At 40.8% G+C, this 18,998-nt stretch overlaps 1 protein-coding gene across 1 annotated transcript in view; it reads right to left on the bottom strand.

The window, feature by feature from the left end:
• LOC307262770 (myosin-10) overlaps positions 1-18,998 on the bottom strand; it is a 50,631-nt gene that overhangs the window by 10,867 nt on the left and 20,766 nt on the right. The window contains exons 4-18 of the mRNA XM_080043741.1: positions 14,306-14,333; positions 12,170-12,272; positions 11,555-11,584; positions 8,908-9,000; positions 8,007-8,070; positions 7,357-7,455; positions 6,785-6,928; positions 6,582-6,677; positions 5,805-5,923; positions 5,531-5,683; positions 4,845-5,018; positions 4,591-4,764; positions 2,924-3,038; positions 639-832; positions 121-242 (exon numbers count right to left, since the gene is read on the bottom strand). Of these exons, the coding sequence (XP_079899867.1) occupies positions 121-242; positions 639-832; positions 2,924-3,038; positions 4,591-4,764; positions 4,845-5,018; positions 5,531-5,683; positions 5,805-5,923; positions 6,582-6,677; positions 6,785-6,928; positions 7,357-7,455; positions 8,007-8,070; positions 8,908-9,000; positions 11,555-11,584; positions 12,170-12,272; positions 14,306-14,333 (1,708 nt within the window). The remainder of the gene's footprint in view (positions 1-120; positions 243-638; positions 833-2,923; positions 3,039-4,590; positions 4,765-4,844; positions 5,019-5,530; positions 5,684-5,804; positions 5,924-6,581; positions 6,678-6,784; positions 6,929-7,356; positions 7,456-8,006; positions 8,071-8,907; positions 9,001-11,554; positions 11,585-12,169; positions 12,273-14,305; positions 14,334-18,998) is intronic.

Below are 18,998 nucleotides of genomic sequence, written 5' to 3'. Positions count from 1 at the left end.
TCTTTCATATTTCATCTATTAATGATGAATATGTTTATCTACGTAAAGCTATAGTCTACTTTAATTTGATAAAATGTCATATCATGGTGTTTTATATCACGCATGACGTTACAGCAATACCTCTGTCTGAACTCCTGGAAGACGATGCGGTTGGGGAAGCCCTGTCTGCAGATACGAATCCCCTCTAGCACACCGTTACATCTCAGCTGATCCAGGACCAGGTGAGGGTCCAGTTTACCAGCCTGGAGGAGGAGGGACGGGGAAAAAGGAGGTAAAGCTTGGGAAAATTGTGCTTTATGGGGGAAGGTTCTGTATAAATAAATGGAACTTTAACTCTACTAGGCTGTATTTTAATTTGGGTTTAAGTAACATTATGTGGCCACAACAAACAGTTCAGCATATCAGTGATTCTTGAAATGATTTGTGGTCACTGCAAACAGCTCAAGTACATTTCATTAAAACCCAGCCCCAGGAATACAACTCTGTATAGTGATAGAAATATTAATTAAATATACAATGAACTACAAATTGTACTTTTTAAAACAAAAAATTCAACACTGTTAGATCAACAGATTAAGTGGAACAGTTCAGAGTCCAGCCCGTACCGAGGGTAACCGTGACCATATTCAAACTCTTACCCTTTTCTCGTGGTTGGGGATGATACAGCGTACAAAGTTGGGATTGGTGTTCCTGAGTGTGGCCATCAGCTTAGATAACTGCTCCTTGTACAGCTGTCCCACGGTGCGGAACATTCCCTTCTTGGTCTTGTAGGCAGCCCCAAAAGCTGTCTCATTCATGCCCCCAACCTGGTCCAGACCCACGATTCGGTCGACTGGGGATGAAAAATAATAAAGAGATATCTGTATCAATGCAGGACACATAGGTAAGCAGGAGTGACTTGCAAAGCTGTTTTTTTGTTGCTGATGAATGTTTTATGTTTAGAATATATCAAAGTAAAGCGCTGTGCTGTTTGAATGAATGTAGAAAAGAGAAAAGCCAACAAAAGGACTCTGAAGTATTTTATTGGTGTTTCAATCCAAAGTGTCAGGCAATGTTGCCAATGAAGGTTGAAGTGTTCAACTGAACAGGATTTGCTCTTTTCTGACTTTGTGATAGAGCATGAAGACAGAATATGGTGTTACACAGCTGTGACCAGCGAACATTGGCAACACAACAGAGATGGTTTTCTCCTTATACACAGAGACAGGACACATAAAGAAATGCCAAAATATCGAAAGTAATATGTCTTACAGAGAATGTGCAGTATACAGTATATGTATAACGGCAATTGCCATAAGTATTCCATTGACCTATTTCTCTTTATTTTTAGGTACAGACATGCCCAGTCCATTTTTGTCAAAATTTTAACAAAATATTTAAAAAAAACTGCTTTAGGGGCATCTTGGTTGACCTGTGTCATGCCTGAGTTCAAATGTATCCTACTGTTAATGATCCAATAAAAATGCAAAGAGAAATAAACTTAAAGGCGCCCCATTAAGTTTACTCAAACAGCACACTGTGTACTTTTGAGCTCTAACGAGTGTGTTAAATAAATGCATTTCCTCCCTCACAAAAACATGTTTTTAATTTAAATTACCTGATTTATAATTCACGCAATAATTGCTGGAATAACTAAAGTGGCAGTAAGCCACCAGCATTAATGGCTGGATTAATTGTTTTTATTAGAATCAGTGCTTTTAAGTATAAAAGGAGAACAGCCATGCAAAGCAAGAAGGGACTGGAACCCAATGATCCCTCCATTGCAGAGGGTGATGTGAAGCCAGTGGTGAACGAGGGTTCAGCGTTACTATTAGTCACCTGGAGCTTCATGAAGCCCAGACACATTGTCATAGAAAGAAGCTCTCTGAAACGTCTGAATATCTACAGCAACAGAGACACAGACAGGGAAAGAAGACAGGAGAGTGAGAGAGGAAAAGAGTGGGCATGCAAACACGTATACTGTACATCCCTCATTCACACACACACACACACACACACACACACACACACACACACACACACACACACACACACACACACACACACACACACACAGACACACACACACACACACACACACACGCGCAAGCACACACACGTTGAGTTAATTAGCTTTTAAAATCAATACTGAAGAGAAAATGTCAGTTAATAATTGTAATAGTTCAGTACATGCAAATGAGCAAAGGCTTGTAATTATTCAAAGCTTCCATAGGGTTATCATAGCTCAGCATTAATTGGAAGAAAGATTAGTTCAGAAAGTATTATGAAACCATTTTGCCATCAGACATGTCTGTGATTCAATAAAAGCAATGTCATTAAAATAATAATTATGAAGCCACTGGTCCCATCTATTTAAAATCAACAAAGTGTGAGAGAAGAGACAATACATTTCCCCTTTTCATGAGACACAAGATTCAGTTGTTTATAAGATGCGATGCCCTGCAGAGTCTGCAGCCATGCTAGCTGCTCCATAAGGTTGTAATTAGAAACAGCTGTGCTTTGGGCAAAACACCAACATGCTAATATGCTCACACTGTAAATACTTTCAAGATGTTTAAATCAAAGCCACAAATATGAACTTCATGGTGACACTAGAGGAAACCAAAGTCATTAGGATACTCCATCTGTAGAACATGAATGTTCATGACAAAATTCCTGGAAATCTACTAAGTCCTAGTTGATACATGTCAGTCTGGATCAAAGTAATTGACCAACCAACCAACAAACATTGGCATCAGTAGAGCCGTGTTGCTACCATGGCTAAAACCTCCCAGAAATAGTCTGAAAAAAGCTTTTTTTTGTCTCATATGTTCATTCCACATTGGAGTGGCATGGAGTGAGACTGAAAAGGATGAATTTAATTGTGTTTATACAGCAGAATTGTAAATGTAAAAGCTTGATGAGCTTCTACCCAGGAACTCACCGTCTTTCCAGAGCTCAGCCACAAACTTGTCGGTGGACTGGTGCAGCAGCGTGGCCACATTGTCATTCAGGGGATCCATGTTTTTCATGAGCCATTCATCCGCTTTATAGTCCACCTAAAGAAACACAGAGATTCCTCAGTCTTACTTTGGTGGTTAGACTACAAATTGTTCCACTGTGTTTCACTCAAATAGAAAACACACTTAGGTTCAGCAGTAAGAAATTGTGTTTTTCTTGTGTAACAAATGATAAACAGGTGATGGTTTAATGCACAATGACCAGGGTCCACACACTTCTGGGATACTCTGCAAGGCTTGGTTTCCTAACAGCAAAAAGGCAAAATTCAGGGACTTTACTATGTCATCCAATCTTTTCCCTTACGTTCCTGTTAGACCCCAGTGTTAACAGTGTATAGGATATTTTTTTCTAGAGAAGAAAAAATTATTAAAAAAAACACTTTGAGAGGACTGGCTTTCAGTCTCTGATTAATTACCTCTGGTCTGTTGCTTCACCTGTCTGCAGCGGTCTGTCTGGTACTAGTGACAGCTAGTTCTGGCTCTAATAACATTTCCAAATACCATGCAGTTCTTTTATCTTCCAGGCGGTACCAGATGTGCTGTGCACTATTTGCTATGTGGGGCCATACAATATGTGTTAAAGAAAAAGTACAGAAAATCCCTCACAATACTGACACAACAAGAATCATTCTTGGCTTACTCTTGAACCGTCTGCTACTTGCACTAGTATTAAAATAAATACTTTATATTAATTGCACCTTGACTGACGGTCAGATCTTGCTGAACCACGGTATGTTGATAGGATTACCGGTAGTCTCTGTAACATGACGACCTTTGCTGTGTTTTCCAAACGTCTAATGCACTACAAAGAGTGTTGGGATTAGAGCAAAATGTAATAAGTAACTGACACGGTCTGCAAACTTGGACGAGGAAGGTGAGATCTCCATATGGGTTTCATCAGAATCCTGGAAAAGCAAACGCACAATGTTTGCACTAATTTTCCCCTTCAGTATCTCGCTGTCGTGCACAATTTATTTGATAAAGTTCAAATTCAATGCTGGCTCCACAAGGAGGGATTTAAGGTTTTACCTGTTTGTCACGGTAAGGTTCAAGTCCAGGATTGATGTTTAGACACGATTGACTGACTATGTTGTGTTAATGAGAGGAAAAAAAGGCAGGTAAAACCTAATTAAACTGTCACTCTGGGGATGATATCACTGACACGCTTCCCATCTGGAATGTATCATTTTCTCTTTGAACGATGGCAGAACACCACACAAAGGTGAAAGTTGAAAACCTCCGTTATGTAACCAACAGGCACCAAAGACTCACACCAATGTGAACCAGATGTGGCTTTAATACAGCAGCAGTACGACAACTGGGCTATTGTTTTCAGGCAATGACCTGGTTCACTGCGCCATCGGAGGAGCAAAGTCTGTGCCTTTGAGAGGAATGCGCCAGAAAGAGAGGTGTTACATAAGGAAAACTAAATAGTTTGAGTAATGGTTTTCAACACCTATTTTATTTCTTTGTTTTTTTGGAACTGTCTCCAAGCGTAGCAGCATACCAAAGGAATAGGTCCAAACAACGACCAATCTCAAGAGAGCAGTCAGAGCGAACAACACCTTAATGGGGCCTGAAAAATACATACCTTCCCTGCGTAGTGAATGATGCAGAAGTCTGCTTTGTCCTTGAGCTGACGTGGCTTCTGAAACTTGCTGTGCGTTCCCTGCTCTTGGAGCACTTTGTCTATGAAGGTCTTGTCTGTGGCCTTGGGAAACCAGCACTCCTCATCCAGCAGAGCCAGGATACCAGGGGGGTTATTCTGAGGAGGGAGAACTGTTTTAACATATGTATTCGTGATGCTGACACGTACAGTCACACAATGAGACAGAGAACACCGACCGGCCTCTCGATGAGGTCTATGCAGGGCTGCAGGTCGAGGCCAAAGTCGATGAAGCTCCACTCGATGCCCTCCCTCTGGTACTCCTCCTGCTCCAGGATGAACATGGTGTGGTTGAAGAGCTGCTGCAGCTTCTCGTTGGTGTAGTTGATGCACATCTGCTCAAAGGAGTTGAGCTGAAAGGAAGCGTAGAGCAGAAGTCAAGTGTATTAGTCGTGGTGACATGTTTTCTAGTAACTCATTCTGTAAACGTGATTGTCACTCTCTAGGCAGACTTTAAACGCAAAAACCTGATCTAACTAATGTGGGTAATTTGATTATGATCAATCCATGTTTAGATAAAATCTATGTCTAAAAAGTTGTTTATTTTGTTAATATTAACATTTCCAAATAAAGGGAACAAGAGGGGATAGCTCACTAAGTAGTTATTTAGAGAAATAGCACCAATATGTTCAGATAGATCATTGTAAATCACAACTTTTGCAGATTACATGTTGGCTTCCCCAAGGCTCAGTGTTGGCCCCATTACTGTTTTTTCTTAAACATTAATGACATATGTGAGGGTTCCAAAGCATTAAAAGGTGTATATTATTTGCTGATAATACAATTATTTTTTTAGTGAGAATCATAACATGTATCATGTAACTGGTAGATTGTTTTGTTAGTATTAAAGCACCACAATCAGCACCTCAAAGATCTCAAAGCCTGCTATATCCAGAATGCCGATGAAAGACGCGCCCTGGCGTTTAGTCCTGTCCAGCGCCTTGTTGATGCGGTGGACCAGCCAGCGGAATAGCCTCTCATAAGTTGCCTTAGCCAGAGCTTCAATAGCAAAGTCAGCCTGTGGGGAAAAAAGAAAGAGGACCAGGGAGAGTACCCATTAAAGATATCATTAAAAATACATAGCCCATTGAGCTGTGAGTATATCAGCCATGTAAATATAATCCGCATGGCTGCCTTACCTGTTCTTTGGTTTGAGCCTTCTGTACATAGTCTCGTCCCACTTTGATCCTCGGAGTGAGAATAGCTCTGGTGAACTCCATAACGTTCATTCCAAGCAGGTGGCAGAGCTTCTGTGCCGCTGGGAGAGGGAGGAAGCAGGTAAGTTATTGCTCTTCATAAATGTAGACTTCACGCTGGTTCACATATCAGGCTTCAGATCTCATAAAATAAACAGAGCAATCTTTAACTATCTTCAGAATCACATTTTAAGTTTGATGCAAGGGTCAAAGAATTGAAAAAACTCAAATAAATAAGATTGAAAGCAACACTGCTTTAGTCAAGGCTATATGACTTTACTCAAGTTCAGCTTATCCAGATGGGTTGAGACCCCAAAATAGCAGACTTCATAAAAATAACTCTATTATATCTTCAATAGAATGCAGTAGCATCTGCTAGTACTGACATGATCCAGACCTTATACACACTCCAAATCCAAAAGACACACAATACAACTTCAAAGTAGTGTCATGTCTTGTTTGTAATAAAGCATGTGCTCATAGTGAATGAGACACATTGTGTGAGTATACTGTATGTGTGTATGTGGAAATGATCATCTGTTTTCCAGCACCTGTTGCGGTGGAAGCTGAAGCCTCACAGTCATCTCATTTTCTGGATTCATGAACCATGATGACTGACACTAACGAGGAAAGTGCGTGTGTGTGTGTGTGTGTGTGTGTGTGTGTGTGTGTGTGTGTGTGTGCGTGTGTGTACGTAGTTTACTTCAACTGGATGTTTACCTGTGTTCTCAGGCATGGAGGCCTGATCAGTGTTTCTCTCTTTCTTAAAGACAATGTTGCCAAACTGCAGCACTGAAGAGACCACCTTCAACAAGCCTGGCAAGGACAAGATCACACTTTGAAATTAGGTAATGGCAGAATAAAAGAGGAAACAGAGGAATGTAGCTACTATGTGTCATGATACATCTGGAAGTGCTACTCACAGACAATCTCTTCATGGGAGAAGCTCATGATGTGCATGGCGTCCAGTGTTTCCTGGAAATTGTCCTTGTCCTGCTGGCCAGGGATAGGAATGTTACCATTTGACATGAACCGGTAGCTGTTGAAGCCTTCGAGGAGCAGGTCCGCTGGAGAAGTAGAAAAAAGGAAAGAAAGAACATTTTTAAAGATCCCTTTCTTTTAAAATGACATTTGATAAATTTTTCTTTTATATGTTTCTAGTCCATGTACTGTGCTGCATGCTGGGATATATATTTTTTTATATAAAGTGATTACCCTCTGTTTGTAAAGTGCACTAGGATCATGATGTGTGTTGATTCAGCCTTCAAATGTAACAATTTCAATACTTGTTTGAGTGCAGTGTTGTTTGTGTTACATTTTTGCATCCGTTTTCAGTTAAGATAATTAAGTGTAGACTGCAGAAGGTTAGCGGATAGGTGAGGGAGGGATGGAGTGACCTTTTAAATGCACAGCAGAAATATGCTGTAAAGGGTTGACTTGTGAGTTTAAAAGCCAGCCGCAACACTTTAATCAGACGCAGTTGTCAGACACTCACTGCGGAGATGCTCTCCTGCTCCTGCCAGCAGGCGGTAGAAAATGTGGAAGGTCCTCTCATCTTTAGCCTGACGAATGGCTCTCGACTTTTCCAAAAGGTCTGGGAGCAAAGGTTAAGGACTGACCAGGAAGTGACAACATAACAATCAAGAAACTAACACTGTCACACACAAAAAAGGAGAAAAATATAGGAGCATACAAGTACATTTCTTTTTTTTTAGGATCGTTAGCAACTACTGTTTAAATACTCCCAATAAAGTTCACAAAAAACACATCTTAGTAGAAATCCTACATTAAATGGAAACCAGAAAATCACTGAGGAATCAAATATTTATTTTTACTACAAGTGTTGCAACAAATAAATACTATTCAGATGAAGCAGTATTTTACTAAATTTGAATAAAACTGAGGAATAACAATAAAAACCCGCTCTCTTCAGAGTCCACTGCCCCCCTCGCTCTATCTGGGGGAATATCCAGAACGGGATTTGCATTCTTGTGGTTAAGTATAAGCCATAGTGAGTGGTATCAGCCTGGCTGCTGCTCTCAGCCCTAAACTCAGAATGCACCATGTTTTTTATAGCTCATTTGTTGTGTTTGAAACAATCCTTTGACCTTCTGCTCCTTCAGCCTGCCGCTGTAATGAGGATACAAGTCTCGATATTGGCCCCGACAATGTAGCCTGTGACGTCAAAGTTGACTCTGATGAACTTCCCCTGGAGGAAACGAGATGCATATATACAGTATATGTTAAAAAACAGTTGTTGAACTTGGTTGAGAAATCAAAGCTTAATTAAAAAAAAAAAAAAAAACTTTGACGTCAGTGTGTGTGTGACTGTATGTGTATATGTGTGCATCTTTCATACATAATATCTATTCCCCCTGTTGGCATGATTGCATTTTAAATACTACTTTGTGGATTCTTGCCGATGTTAGAGACACACAGAGAACAGAATGTCTATATTAGGAAAAAGCCAGGTGAATGGGTCAGAAAGAATCTCAGGCATCTCTGTGGTTTCCTGACGGTGAATGCGTGTTTTGTAAGCGTGTGTGAATATGTGAGCCCATCTGTCTGCTGCTCTTCATTGCTTCTCATCTGAGCCAGAAGGTGATTCATGAGGCCTGAACACCACGGTGGTTAAATCTTGGCCACATGGTTTACGTAGTCATACAAACATTTCTGAATGCTTAGAGCGAGAAATGTTTCTGTTACTCATCACTACAAGATTAGAACTTAAAAAAATATCAGCCTGCTTCATAATACTGGATTTTCTAAAGGCTCTGGTAATTTATAAAGAGAAAAATACTTATAAAAACAAGAACAATGAGCAAAATAATTGTTTTTATCGAATATTCTAAATTTACATTATTAGAAAATAAAACACACATATGGCATTAGAAGAACTTGGGTTTCGATTGATTGAAATGTAAATTCCTTTGCACATACGGTATCTGTTCGGGTGAGTGTAAAGATTGATGTTTCCCTTCTGGATACTATCTGTACATGTATAAATCAAGAGAAGTTATCATTGAAACAAGAACCGTAAACTCACAAAGCGAGAAGAGTTGTCATTTTTCACAGTCTTGGCATTGCCAAAAGATTCAAGGATGGGGTTGGCTTGCAGGAGCTGGCGTTCCAACTCACCCTGTGGAGAGAGACAGAGAGGTAAGAAGCTGGCTAGCTCAGCTGTCAAACAATTCTAATGTCTGTCACCACGTAATGAATCTTTTTAATCACTATTTATCCAAAAATAACACAAACTGCTAAGTCAAAATAAATTCTTCTTCATGGAGCAGCTAGAGGAAAATGTAGCCATAGTAATTTGCTGAAGCAATCTTTCACATGGTCAGCAATTTATCATGGCTCTGTTGGCTTTACTTTAGACAACTGCAGTACAATGTGATTTTTGTCGGGGGAACTGGACAAGCTTAATGCGCCAAGACAACCAAATAGCTTGACGGGAACTTGTGAAACCACAAAGGCAATATAGCGAGTGTGTTTCGACACATGCCCAACGGTGAGTGGGTACTCTGGGTTGATGAAGAGTGAGAGCCTTCTTCCGGCCTGCGCATTGCTATGGTTGTGGTGATATACCCTATTTATCCAAAGACTGTACCACCACCACCACCATGGTAATCATGGCTCCCTCCCAAATCTCAAAACCTGGGTTGGGACATTCCCTACAGCAAACCTCCAATTTCTCGACACATGACACAATTTCCTTTATTTAGGGCAGCGGCAATACAGAAATAGCCATTACAGCAGACCATCTTTCCTCGATCTAACTCAAGGATACTACTCTGGGCTAACTCTGATTTGCTGCCTGCGCAGCTACATATAGCCCTACTTAGATGTGTTGTTAAACAGGAGCCAGAAGGAGAGATGTTGATAGAGAGAGAGAGAAAGAGAGAATGAAAATGATTTGGCCTGTAGCAGAGACAGAGCTTTCCTGAAACCCCAACCAAGATTCAACACCAGTCACAGAACGACAAAATCTTACTTTACAGAAGGTGCTGCTCCAACAAGAAAACATAAACACATCAAAACTGACAAATCAGATCATAATGTTTTATTGGCACCTTTTATCCTAAAGTCATCTTGCAAACAATGGTGGTGAAATAATGTATTTAAAAAAAAGGCGCCTGGGGTCATCTTTCAAGCATTTATTGGCCCTTTATGATAGCATCAACTCAATTCATGACAAGAAAACAGGGTCTACAACATAGGTTTTCTGACTAACAAGGTTGAAGTTTCATCTCCATATCACGGACATATGATGTAAAGCCACTTTGTGCAGCAATATCTGGGTACCTGTTTGTGCAGCCCTCCTGTGTCTGTCTGCATGTGTTGATACTTGATAATACAGGTTACCTATCCCCCTTTACATTTTTTCCTATATCTTTCAGCTTCTGAACATCATAGCATACCACCATCACTAGTGCAGACGTCCCTGTATTACTAAAGCATAAACAGGCATTCCCATTTGTTTCTCCCACTGAGAGAAAAAGAATGAAAGTCTGCTTAATTTCTTCCCCACTTCTTCAGCTCACCCCTTTCCAAACCTTTCTCCCCAACCATAGCTTTTACTCTTTCTCGATCCCTGCTCCTGCATTCCTCTGGCCTGTGCACAGAGACAGCCGTAATGTAACGCAGAAGCAAAGCCAGTGTGGATGGTGAACACCGGGGGCCCCCCGAGTTAAAGCTACTCACTCTCGGCTACTGAAACGGGGCATATCAAACACGCATTCTCGCGGCCTGTGTGCGCTCAAAGCCGCAGGTTATAGGTTTCACCTAAGACTCTGCTTCTACAATTATTAGATTGACTTATTAGGGCCACAGAAACATCAGGTATTGGTTTGGGGGGAGAAAAGAAAATAGCTCCTGGATAAAATTGAGCAGAGAAGAGGTGAGCCAGAAAATGTCAAGTTTTGTTGAGAGTACGAGAGACAGGAGATGGAGTTAGAGTGCATTCCGTTCTTAGTCAACAGAGTGTGATTTGTGGATTCAAATCTAAAAAATTCCAGATGAGGCACATAGAAACATCCCATGTGTTTAGTTATTACTGGCCACATGTGACATGAAGGACAACATTGGTTTCTGGAACATTCCAACATCAATTAAAGGTGGGGTCAGGGATTCTGGAGAATCGTAAATTGGTATGTAAACAAAGGTGGTCCACTGCAGATAGCAACATGTCCGTTTACAGAGCCTAGGCTGTGTATGAACACTGGATTTATTTTCAGCGCACACACAGTACTGAGAGCTAGCGGATTGTAAGGAGATATTCACTGATTTTGACAACAAGCGTTCTCCAGAATCGCTGACTCCATCTTTAATGCTCGACTAGCAGCTAATGTGAATAGTTGTAATGACAGTTTTTTTTTTTACATTTGACTGACGTGTATTTAATAAAAGAGTAAAACTATTCCAACGTTTCTAATAAACTCCAAGCAACTGATCAAAACTTTTTTATTATCATGAGCCTGCAGGATTTATGGCAGATCCACTGGGCCTCAAATAATCATGTGAGAAGACCGAGCAAGCACAAAACAAATACCTCATAAAGAGAGAAGCTTAGATTAGATTAGTCCGTCAACATCATTATGGATGCGGCAGAGCTTAAGAGAGATGGGGCATGCACGTGCACACAAAACGGGGACCACACATTCTTTTTAAGGAAGCGGGAGATATACACTTGCCTGTAGCTTGTATGCTTTGGGAGATTCGGGCTGTTTGTTATGGATAAACAAATGTCAGTGTTAAAACCTGAAGCGCTTATGTCAGACACAAGAACACCAGGACACACTTGGCTAGCATCAGGGAAACTCTTGCAGAATGGCAATGGATGACATGAAGCAGGAGCAGTGACTTTATATTAATACTATATTAAAATATATGAAGGGTTATAGCTGTGGGTTTACAAACCCAACTTGTTGTCAGCTGAATGTGAAAACTAAGCAATGCATTTACATTTTTAACACAACAAAATAACATTTTAATAAATAAATTAAACATAGTTTGACCTTTTTGATTTTTTTTTAGATATAATGTGGCAGATTATGTTCCCTTTAGACAGAGCCAGGCTTGAAAGATCTTATAATGTAGCGACGATGCATAACGTTATACCAAAAAATGTATATGTCAAACGATTCCTTTAAATTACAATGATATTATGCAGACGAATTCACAAATACAAACAAGAGGAGAGGAGAGGAGAGGAGAGGAGAGGAGAGGAGAGGAGAGGAGAGGAGAGGAGAGGAGAGGAGAGGAGAGGAGAGGAGAGGAGAGGAAAATGTACGCAGTGGGGCTCTTACAGGAATGTTGTGGTCTTTGCGTCCTTTGTGTGAGGAGGCAACGTGGGCCAGGTACTGGATGACCTTCTTCGTGTTCTCCGTCTTGCCCGCGCCCGATTCACCTCTGAAAACAAAAGGCATAGACAGACACCATGGAGATAAACATGGATAGACAGAAGTGTGAGAAGGAAGAAGGAGAGAAAGAGAGGGAGAAAATAAACACACTTTGTTTAGTTTCTGCTTTTCCCCTCACTTCCAGCAAATCATTAAATCAACCTTTGTTTGCCATTGTGGATTACAGGCAAGGTACAGGAAGCAGGACCATACAAACCTTAACCAAAACCACTCTTAATCATGAGTATGGTAGTCAGGACTGATTGGATAAACCTTGAGGAAGGCATTCACAAAGAGTAAAAAGGAGGAGAGAGGGAGCGACCATTAGGCGCATGTGTTGTTTGTTTTCTAGGTCCAATCTCTCCGTCTGTCCCTCTGTTTTACTGGAGAATCCTGTGGTTTTGTGGGCCAGTTTCCAAAGTTTCCAGGCTCTGCTTTTTGGGCTGTCTCTAATGATAGCTATGTTCAGGCAGGGCCTTCCACAGCTCCCACAGCCCAGACAAACCAGGGCCAATGGCAAAAAGCAGGCCAGCAACACTACGTCTAGCTACATACCAGTGGCTTAAGTCTAGCTGGCCATTAGTTCTGCTGCACACAGGGCACTGCAGTTATAGCCGGCCGCCGTACGACAATCTGGTGGGCATGTCCTCGAAACACAGGATATAGGCATAACCAATATAGGTCAAGTAAGTTACACGTCCAAGTTTGGTTTGATGTCTTCATAGTTTCACATACTGTAGTTTCATGTTTCACAGGGGTAATATTCATCATGGAAATAACAAGTAGCGTTGTGTTGCTGGGTATGTGGACTGTAGACACACTGATGTTCTGCACACATGAAGTGTCTCTATAATTAGTAAAGTTTGTTGAATTTAATTTAATGCAGTTAACACATTTTCTGAACACACCACTGTGTCTGCTGACCCACTTAACTACAAAATAACTTCTATGTTAATTCTATGCTATGTTGAATAATGCTTGTGGCATTTTAACTGAATGGAAAATGGTGGTGGCAAAGTTCATGCTGTCTTTTTTAAATTCTGAGATGAGGTAGAGTCACACCTGTATAAATACAGGTTGTCAGCTGTGCATGCACATCTGAGTCAGACAAAGTTCAAATAAATGTTCTGTCCAGGATTCAGGATTGGTAACACGGGGTGCCACAGCTCTACAATGTAATTAAAGTTTTGGAAAACAAAAAGATTTGGTCAAATGAGATTAAATTATATTAGATCAAGCGTTATTGATCTCAGGAGGAAAAATTAGCATTACAGCAAAACAAGAAAAAGTATGATCACCAACAGTCATTCTCTTTTGCTGCCTTAATATTATTGTACACTTGTAACTGATGTGTTTCACACTGCAATCAATAAAGATGCCTTCACAGTGATGAGGTAGCTTCTCCTAACATATTAAAGGATGAGGTCACACCGTTAATAGGGCTCTACTGTCGCCAACAGGGGGTGGAGTTTTGGACAGATTATGCAACAGCTCATGTCTGTTAATTGCCACTATCAGCCCAAGTCACACTGAAAGATTGTGGCATTTACTTTCTCTGCCATAGGAGATGAAGGCAGGCCACCAAACCGCACTCATAATAACCCTCTTAGTATTGGGCAGAGCCGCTGCACAACCGAGCATCCGCAAAAAGCTATTTGAAACCGGTCTTTAAATAAAACACAGCAGGGTGATGGGAGCTGGCACACTGACTGAGAGGAGGATGAATGTTTACTTACAGAGAAAAACCACAAGAAACCCCGTTACCTCGGAAGTGATTCACTTTATAAAGTGCTCTGATTGTATGTAATGTACAATTACAATGCTTCCTTTCACCATTATTCACTGTAAATGTACATGTATAAACATTTCAAGGACAAAACCCTATTAAGGTGCAGCTATATGAAATCTTCATCTAGAGACAGTTTCATTTTCCAGCCCATTAAGCTGCTTCATCACCAGAACCACCCTGAAGAACAGAGCAACCGTCTGCCCTTACAGGGAGATGACCGCAACTAATAAAGAGTTAGGGGTTGCAGTACTTACGTGCAAAGGATGGATTGGTCCTCACGATCTGTTCAGAGAAAAACAGAGAAAACACAGTCAGCATATTTGTATCCTCTGTCCATGAAGGTTTTACAACTATAATAATTACAAAGAAAGGCATTTTGTTGTCAAGCATTTTGTTGACTTTAACACACCAATGCAATCACTTCAAAATGAACACAAATGATAAATAACGGGAAACACTGATATATTACTCCAAGGACACCACATTAAAACAGTGTGTGTGTGTGTGTGTGTGTGTGTGTGTGTGTGTGTGTGTGTGTGTGTGTGTGTGTGTGTGTGTGTGTGTGTGTGTGTCTATATGTGTGTGTGTGTGTGTATAGGTGTGTGTGTGTCTATATGTGTCAGGAGGAGGAATACATTTTACAGACAACGGCCCATTCCTTAGCCCCCTCAAACAGACTACCCTGCAAAGTCATGCTGTGCAATGGCCATCAACTGACACCCAGACTAGTAACCGAAGCTTTAACACCTTTCATCACAGAGGAATCCAGAGACTGAAGTCCAGATGACAGGATTAGTTATGCTCACTGAAGTGTGCGACCACTCAACTCTGTAAATCCTGCCATGCAGTTCAAAGAACTACAAAGACCAGAAAACAGAGGGAACTGACCCCCTTTATCAACTTACAGAAACTCTGGTATACTTCTCATGCTGGTTCATTCGGAGCATGCCCTCATTTACAAAAAAACAAAAAAACACTGCTCTACAATGTGTATGTTACATTTTTCTTTCATATCTGAAGGAGGACGAGTTAGGTATATGAACACGAACTGGGTCAGTTTTACTCCCAAATTACATGTCTGACATTCCCACCATAGTTCAGATGACCTAACCTTCATCGACAACATCCGTCCTCTTCCAAATACGTTCTTATGAATAAGCTGGATGCTACTATTAAATATAGGAATAATTCATAGTTAAATATTACAATTAGCTTACTGTCTTACATTTTTAGCTGCGTTAGTTCAATTTATTTGAGCTTTCTGTATCGTCCGACAACTAGAGAAGTAACCAAAGGGGGTAGTATACGTAGGTGTAAAAATGTTGGTGTATTTGATCAAAGGCCAACAAGCATAATTTACCTCAAAAGATAATGTAATGATTGTACAAAAACAGAAAAATGTCATGTCTTTCTGTTGCAAGTAACAACTTTGATCATTTTCATAATCAAGCTCTTCTAACCCTCCACTACAAATATGCTAAACTCTTCATTAAATCCATTTGCCCGGATAACAACCTGAAAGAAAGCACTCAAGTTGGCATGAAAGGAGCAATCTGATAAAAAAAGCACACAAATTGTAGACATGACTTAAAATCACAATACTATGTGTTGGTGTGAAGAGTGAAACCTGACATCACATCACTCTTTAGTGGACCCGTGACACGCTTAAAATGACCTTGTCACATATTTCAACAACCTTGTCACAATGTCAATCGTCTCAGAATAAAAAAGACAGCATGAACTTTGCGGCCACCACTTTTCATTCAGTTAAAATGCCACAAGCATATTCAACATAGCAAAGAATTAACATAGAAGGTATTTTGTAGTTAAGTGGGTCAGCAGACAGACACAGTGGTGTGTTCAGAAGGAGACACATACACAATCTGTTAACATTACATATTTTAGTTAGACTTTTGGATTTTATATAAGACTTTATTGAGGAACAGAGTCAACAACAGGTTTGATTATTATAACACGAGTCCTCCTGCTGCCCTAAACTCGTTCCGGACATTCTTGTGGCAGGAAGTAAGGAGATTTTTCATTTCCTAAAAAAGACAAATTTGGGAACACCTCCACATTCCTAAACTCAATAAAACTGAAAGGAATGGGGCCACCCAATAGGCACTCACACCTATCACAACTACATGCTGCAGTGCTGAGGAAATGGGGGCAGATTATACTGTGAGATATAACACTTTGTCTGCACTCTGCACTGTAGTGTGGACAGTTACTAAATACGATCCTGAAGATTCCAAGTGAAGTCATGTTTGGCAAAAGGCATTTTGTTAAATGTTTTCCGTTGTTAAAAAAAAACTCCTATGTAGTTCTCTTTAATATAATCTTCCATTATGGTTAAATAAAAACAGTTCTTTAAAACACCATGATCGACTAGAACCTCTAAAGGATAGAATTAAGGGTCTCAGTAATAGCCATCCACTGGATGAAGTGCTTAGCTGTGTGACTGTGAGCCCTGCCTCAGAATGCCTCAGAAAGACATTTGACTCCTATAACCCATTAACTCACACCTCGTTGGTGTGGTTCACAGACGGCTAAGTCAGACTTAAAGGTGTTATCTTTCACTGAAGAAATTACCTTTAGTTCTTGCACATAAGTGTGAATTTACTTCAATTGACAAAAGCGTATGTGTGTGTGTGTGTGTGTGTGTGTGTGTGTGTGTATGTAAGCATCTGGAAACCTTTTCTTTTTCCAGTGAAAGTCAAACAATAATGAATGCAAATGTCATGCCGACAAGCTCAAAAACACACAAATGTTGTGTTGGCTGAGAGTTACTGTAACAGCAGGAATGATGAATGAGCTGCTCACTTTATCTGGCCCCTTGATGACGAGGCGGCCTTTGTAAACACGGGTCAAAGTTTGATTACTCCTGGTCTGTGTTTCACATCTACATAAACCTGGAGATTATCATATCCAGTTAATGCCGATTTTCACAAAACCTTGCACCACCAGTCTCACTGGACTGAGGCACGCAACGCTGCGTGTTTAGTCCAGAACCATGCCATCAGACCAAATAAACATTCACTACCTCCGGGTACATCAGTTCAGCTGTGTATGATTAAATAGAGAACCAGTTTGTATGCATGACTTCATGCTTCTGAAGATAGCACTTGGTTGCAATCTACCACAAATGGGAAAAAAGTGTCCCACAACTGCAGTCAGCCCAAATGCCCATACGGTTACCTCAAGTGTTTTTCTGGTGCCTTTATAAACACCTGCTGACAGATAAACCTTTACAAAAAAAGATTTAAATCCTCTGGTGCACAGGAACTATGCGCTGTCATTTGTTTGGAATATTAAGTAATAGATACCATGGCTCAACAGACAAAAACAAAACAAAAGCAAATTCAGAAAAACATGCCACAGTATTACAGCTGGTCACATTTTGTAAAGATGTTGCTGTGTGTGTGTGTGTGTGTGTGTGTGTATGTGCCTGCTTATCTTATTAAAGAAATGTCTGGTCAGTGTGGGAGATAAGATAACCTCAACTGATCCTTGTTGCGCGCACACGCACGCACGCACGCACGCACGCACGCGCGCGCACACACACACACACACACACACACACACACACACACACACACACACACACACACACACACACACACACACACACACACACACACACACACACACACACACACCTTTGGTCATCCATCCCAAATTCATCCTCTGTGCTCATCAGACATCTCTCTGCCCACCTTGTCTCTGGTGCCCTTTTTTAAAAACTTTTCATTTGAACCTGTGGACTTCACTAAACCTCCCATTCATTTTTTTGATAGACAATCATTCCTTTAATCTACCATCCCCCAGACAAGATACAGTAGAAACTGATTTCACTTGCTAGAACCAATGGGAAGTTGTTGTAAAGGGTGTTCTCTTTCTCTTCCATCAAACGCATACTGATAAACAGTAAACATACCATAAAATTCCTTCATTCATCTGTTCAGCGGCAATAATACATACAATACAATAATAAAGATCTGTGTCTTCTTGCTACAGTATGTTTCACTTTTAGCGTGACCTGTGCTGTTTGAGTGGGTGAAGGTTTTGTGCATCCATCTTGTTCGTGCTTCCACCTTGGCCCTCTTGGCAGCTGCCGCTTCCTAGATCACCACGGCAACTAAATGCTCGACCATATTTAACCAAGATCCAAGATGTCACGCTGGCTCGGCGTAGGTGGACCAATCAAACTCGCCCTTCCAGTAGCTCATTACTGCCTCACTAAATCTTCACCCCCTTTGTGTTTCCCCCTTTCTCTCTGCTGCTCTCATTTCCTTTCTCTGCCCCCATCAATGCTGAAAAACCAGATTACTCAGAGACCACTAAAGGGTACAGAATTACTTTTCCACACCGACACATGTTTCCAGTTTGATCACCTCATCAGTACATCTACTGCACTGTTATTTCCTCTGCAGAAAATCACAGACAATCATTTAGGTAATGTCAGTGGGAGATGGAAATAAGTTGGCCCCATTCATTCATGGAGTTTGAGGTCAGACCACAGCTTGATCTCTGTAAAGCTGAATACGAATCCAAATGACAGCACAGGAAAAGGCAGCTTTTAGACCAATCAGCATTGCTAGAGTGTCATAATGCTGAAGGGTGAAATGCTTTATATCTACTCCATAAAACTCACAAAAAAAACGTATGTGGAAACAATTTTCCAGGTCTTATAGTAAAAGAAATGCACTTATCACTCCAATCATTTTAAAGAACTGGACACAGTCTGTTTCATAGGCAAACAAAACCGATTCTCGAAATCTCGCTTCAAACTCCCATGGTCGGAGACGGTCCCATCTTGCACAGCAGGGTTGCCATTGCTGCTAATAATTTATCCGCCCATGAAGATTAAACAAACCCGTCATTCTTCACATTCCAGAGCATTCCCCCCTTCCCACCGCCTCCTCAAAAGCCCCAGTGATTATCATC

Source organism: Ammodytes marinus (assembly GCF_949987685.1).
Source record: "Ammodytes marinus genome assembly, chromosome: 16".
Taxonomy (NCBI): Eukaryota; Metazoa; Chordata; class Actinopteri; order Uranoscopiformes; family Ammodytidae; genus Ammodytes; species Ammodytes marinus.
Note: the sequence above shows the minus strand (reverse complement) of the source record. Positions and strands in the feature narration are given on the sequence as shown.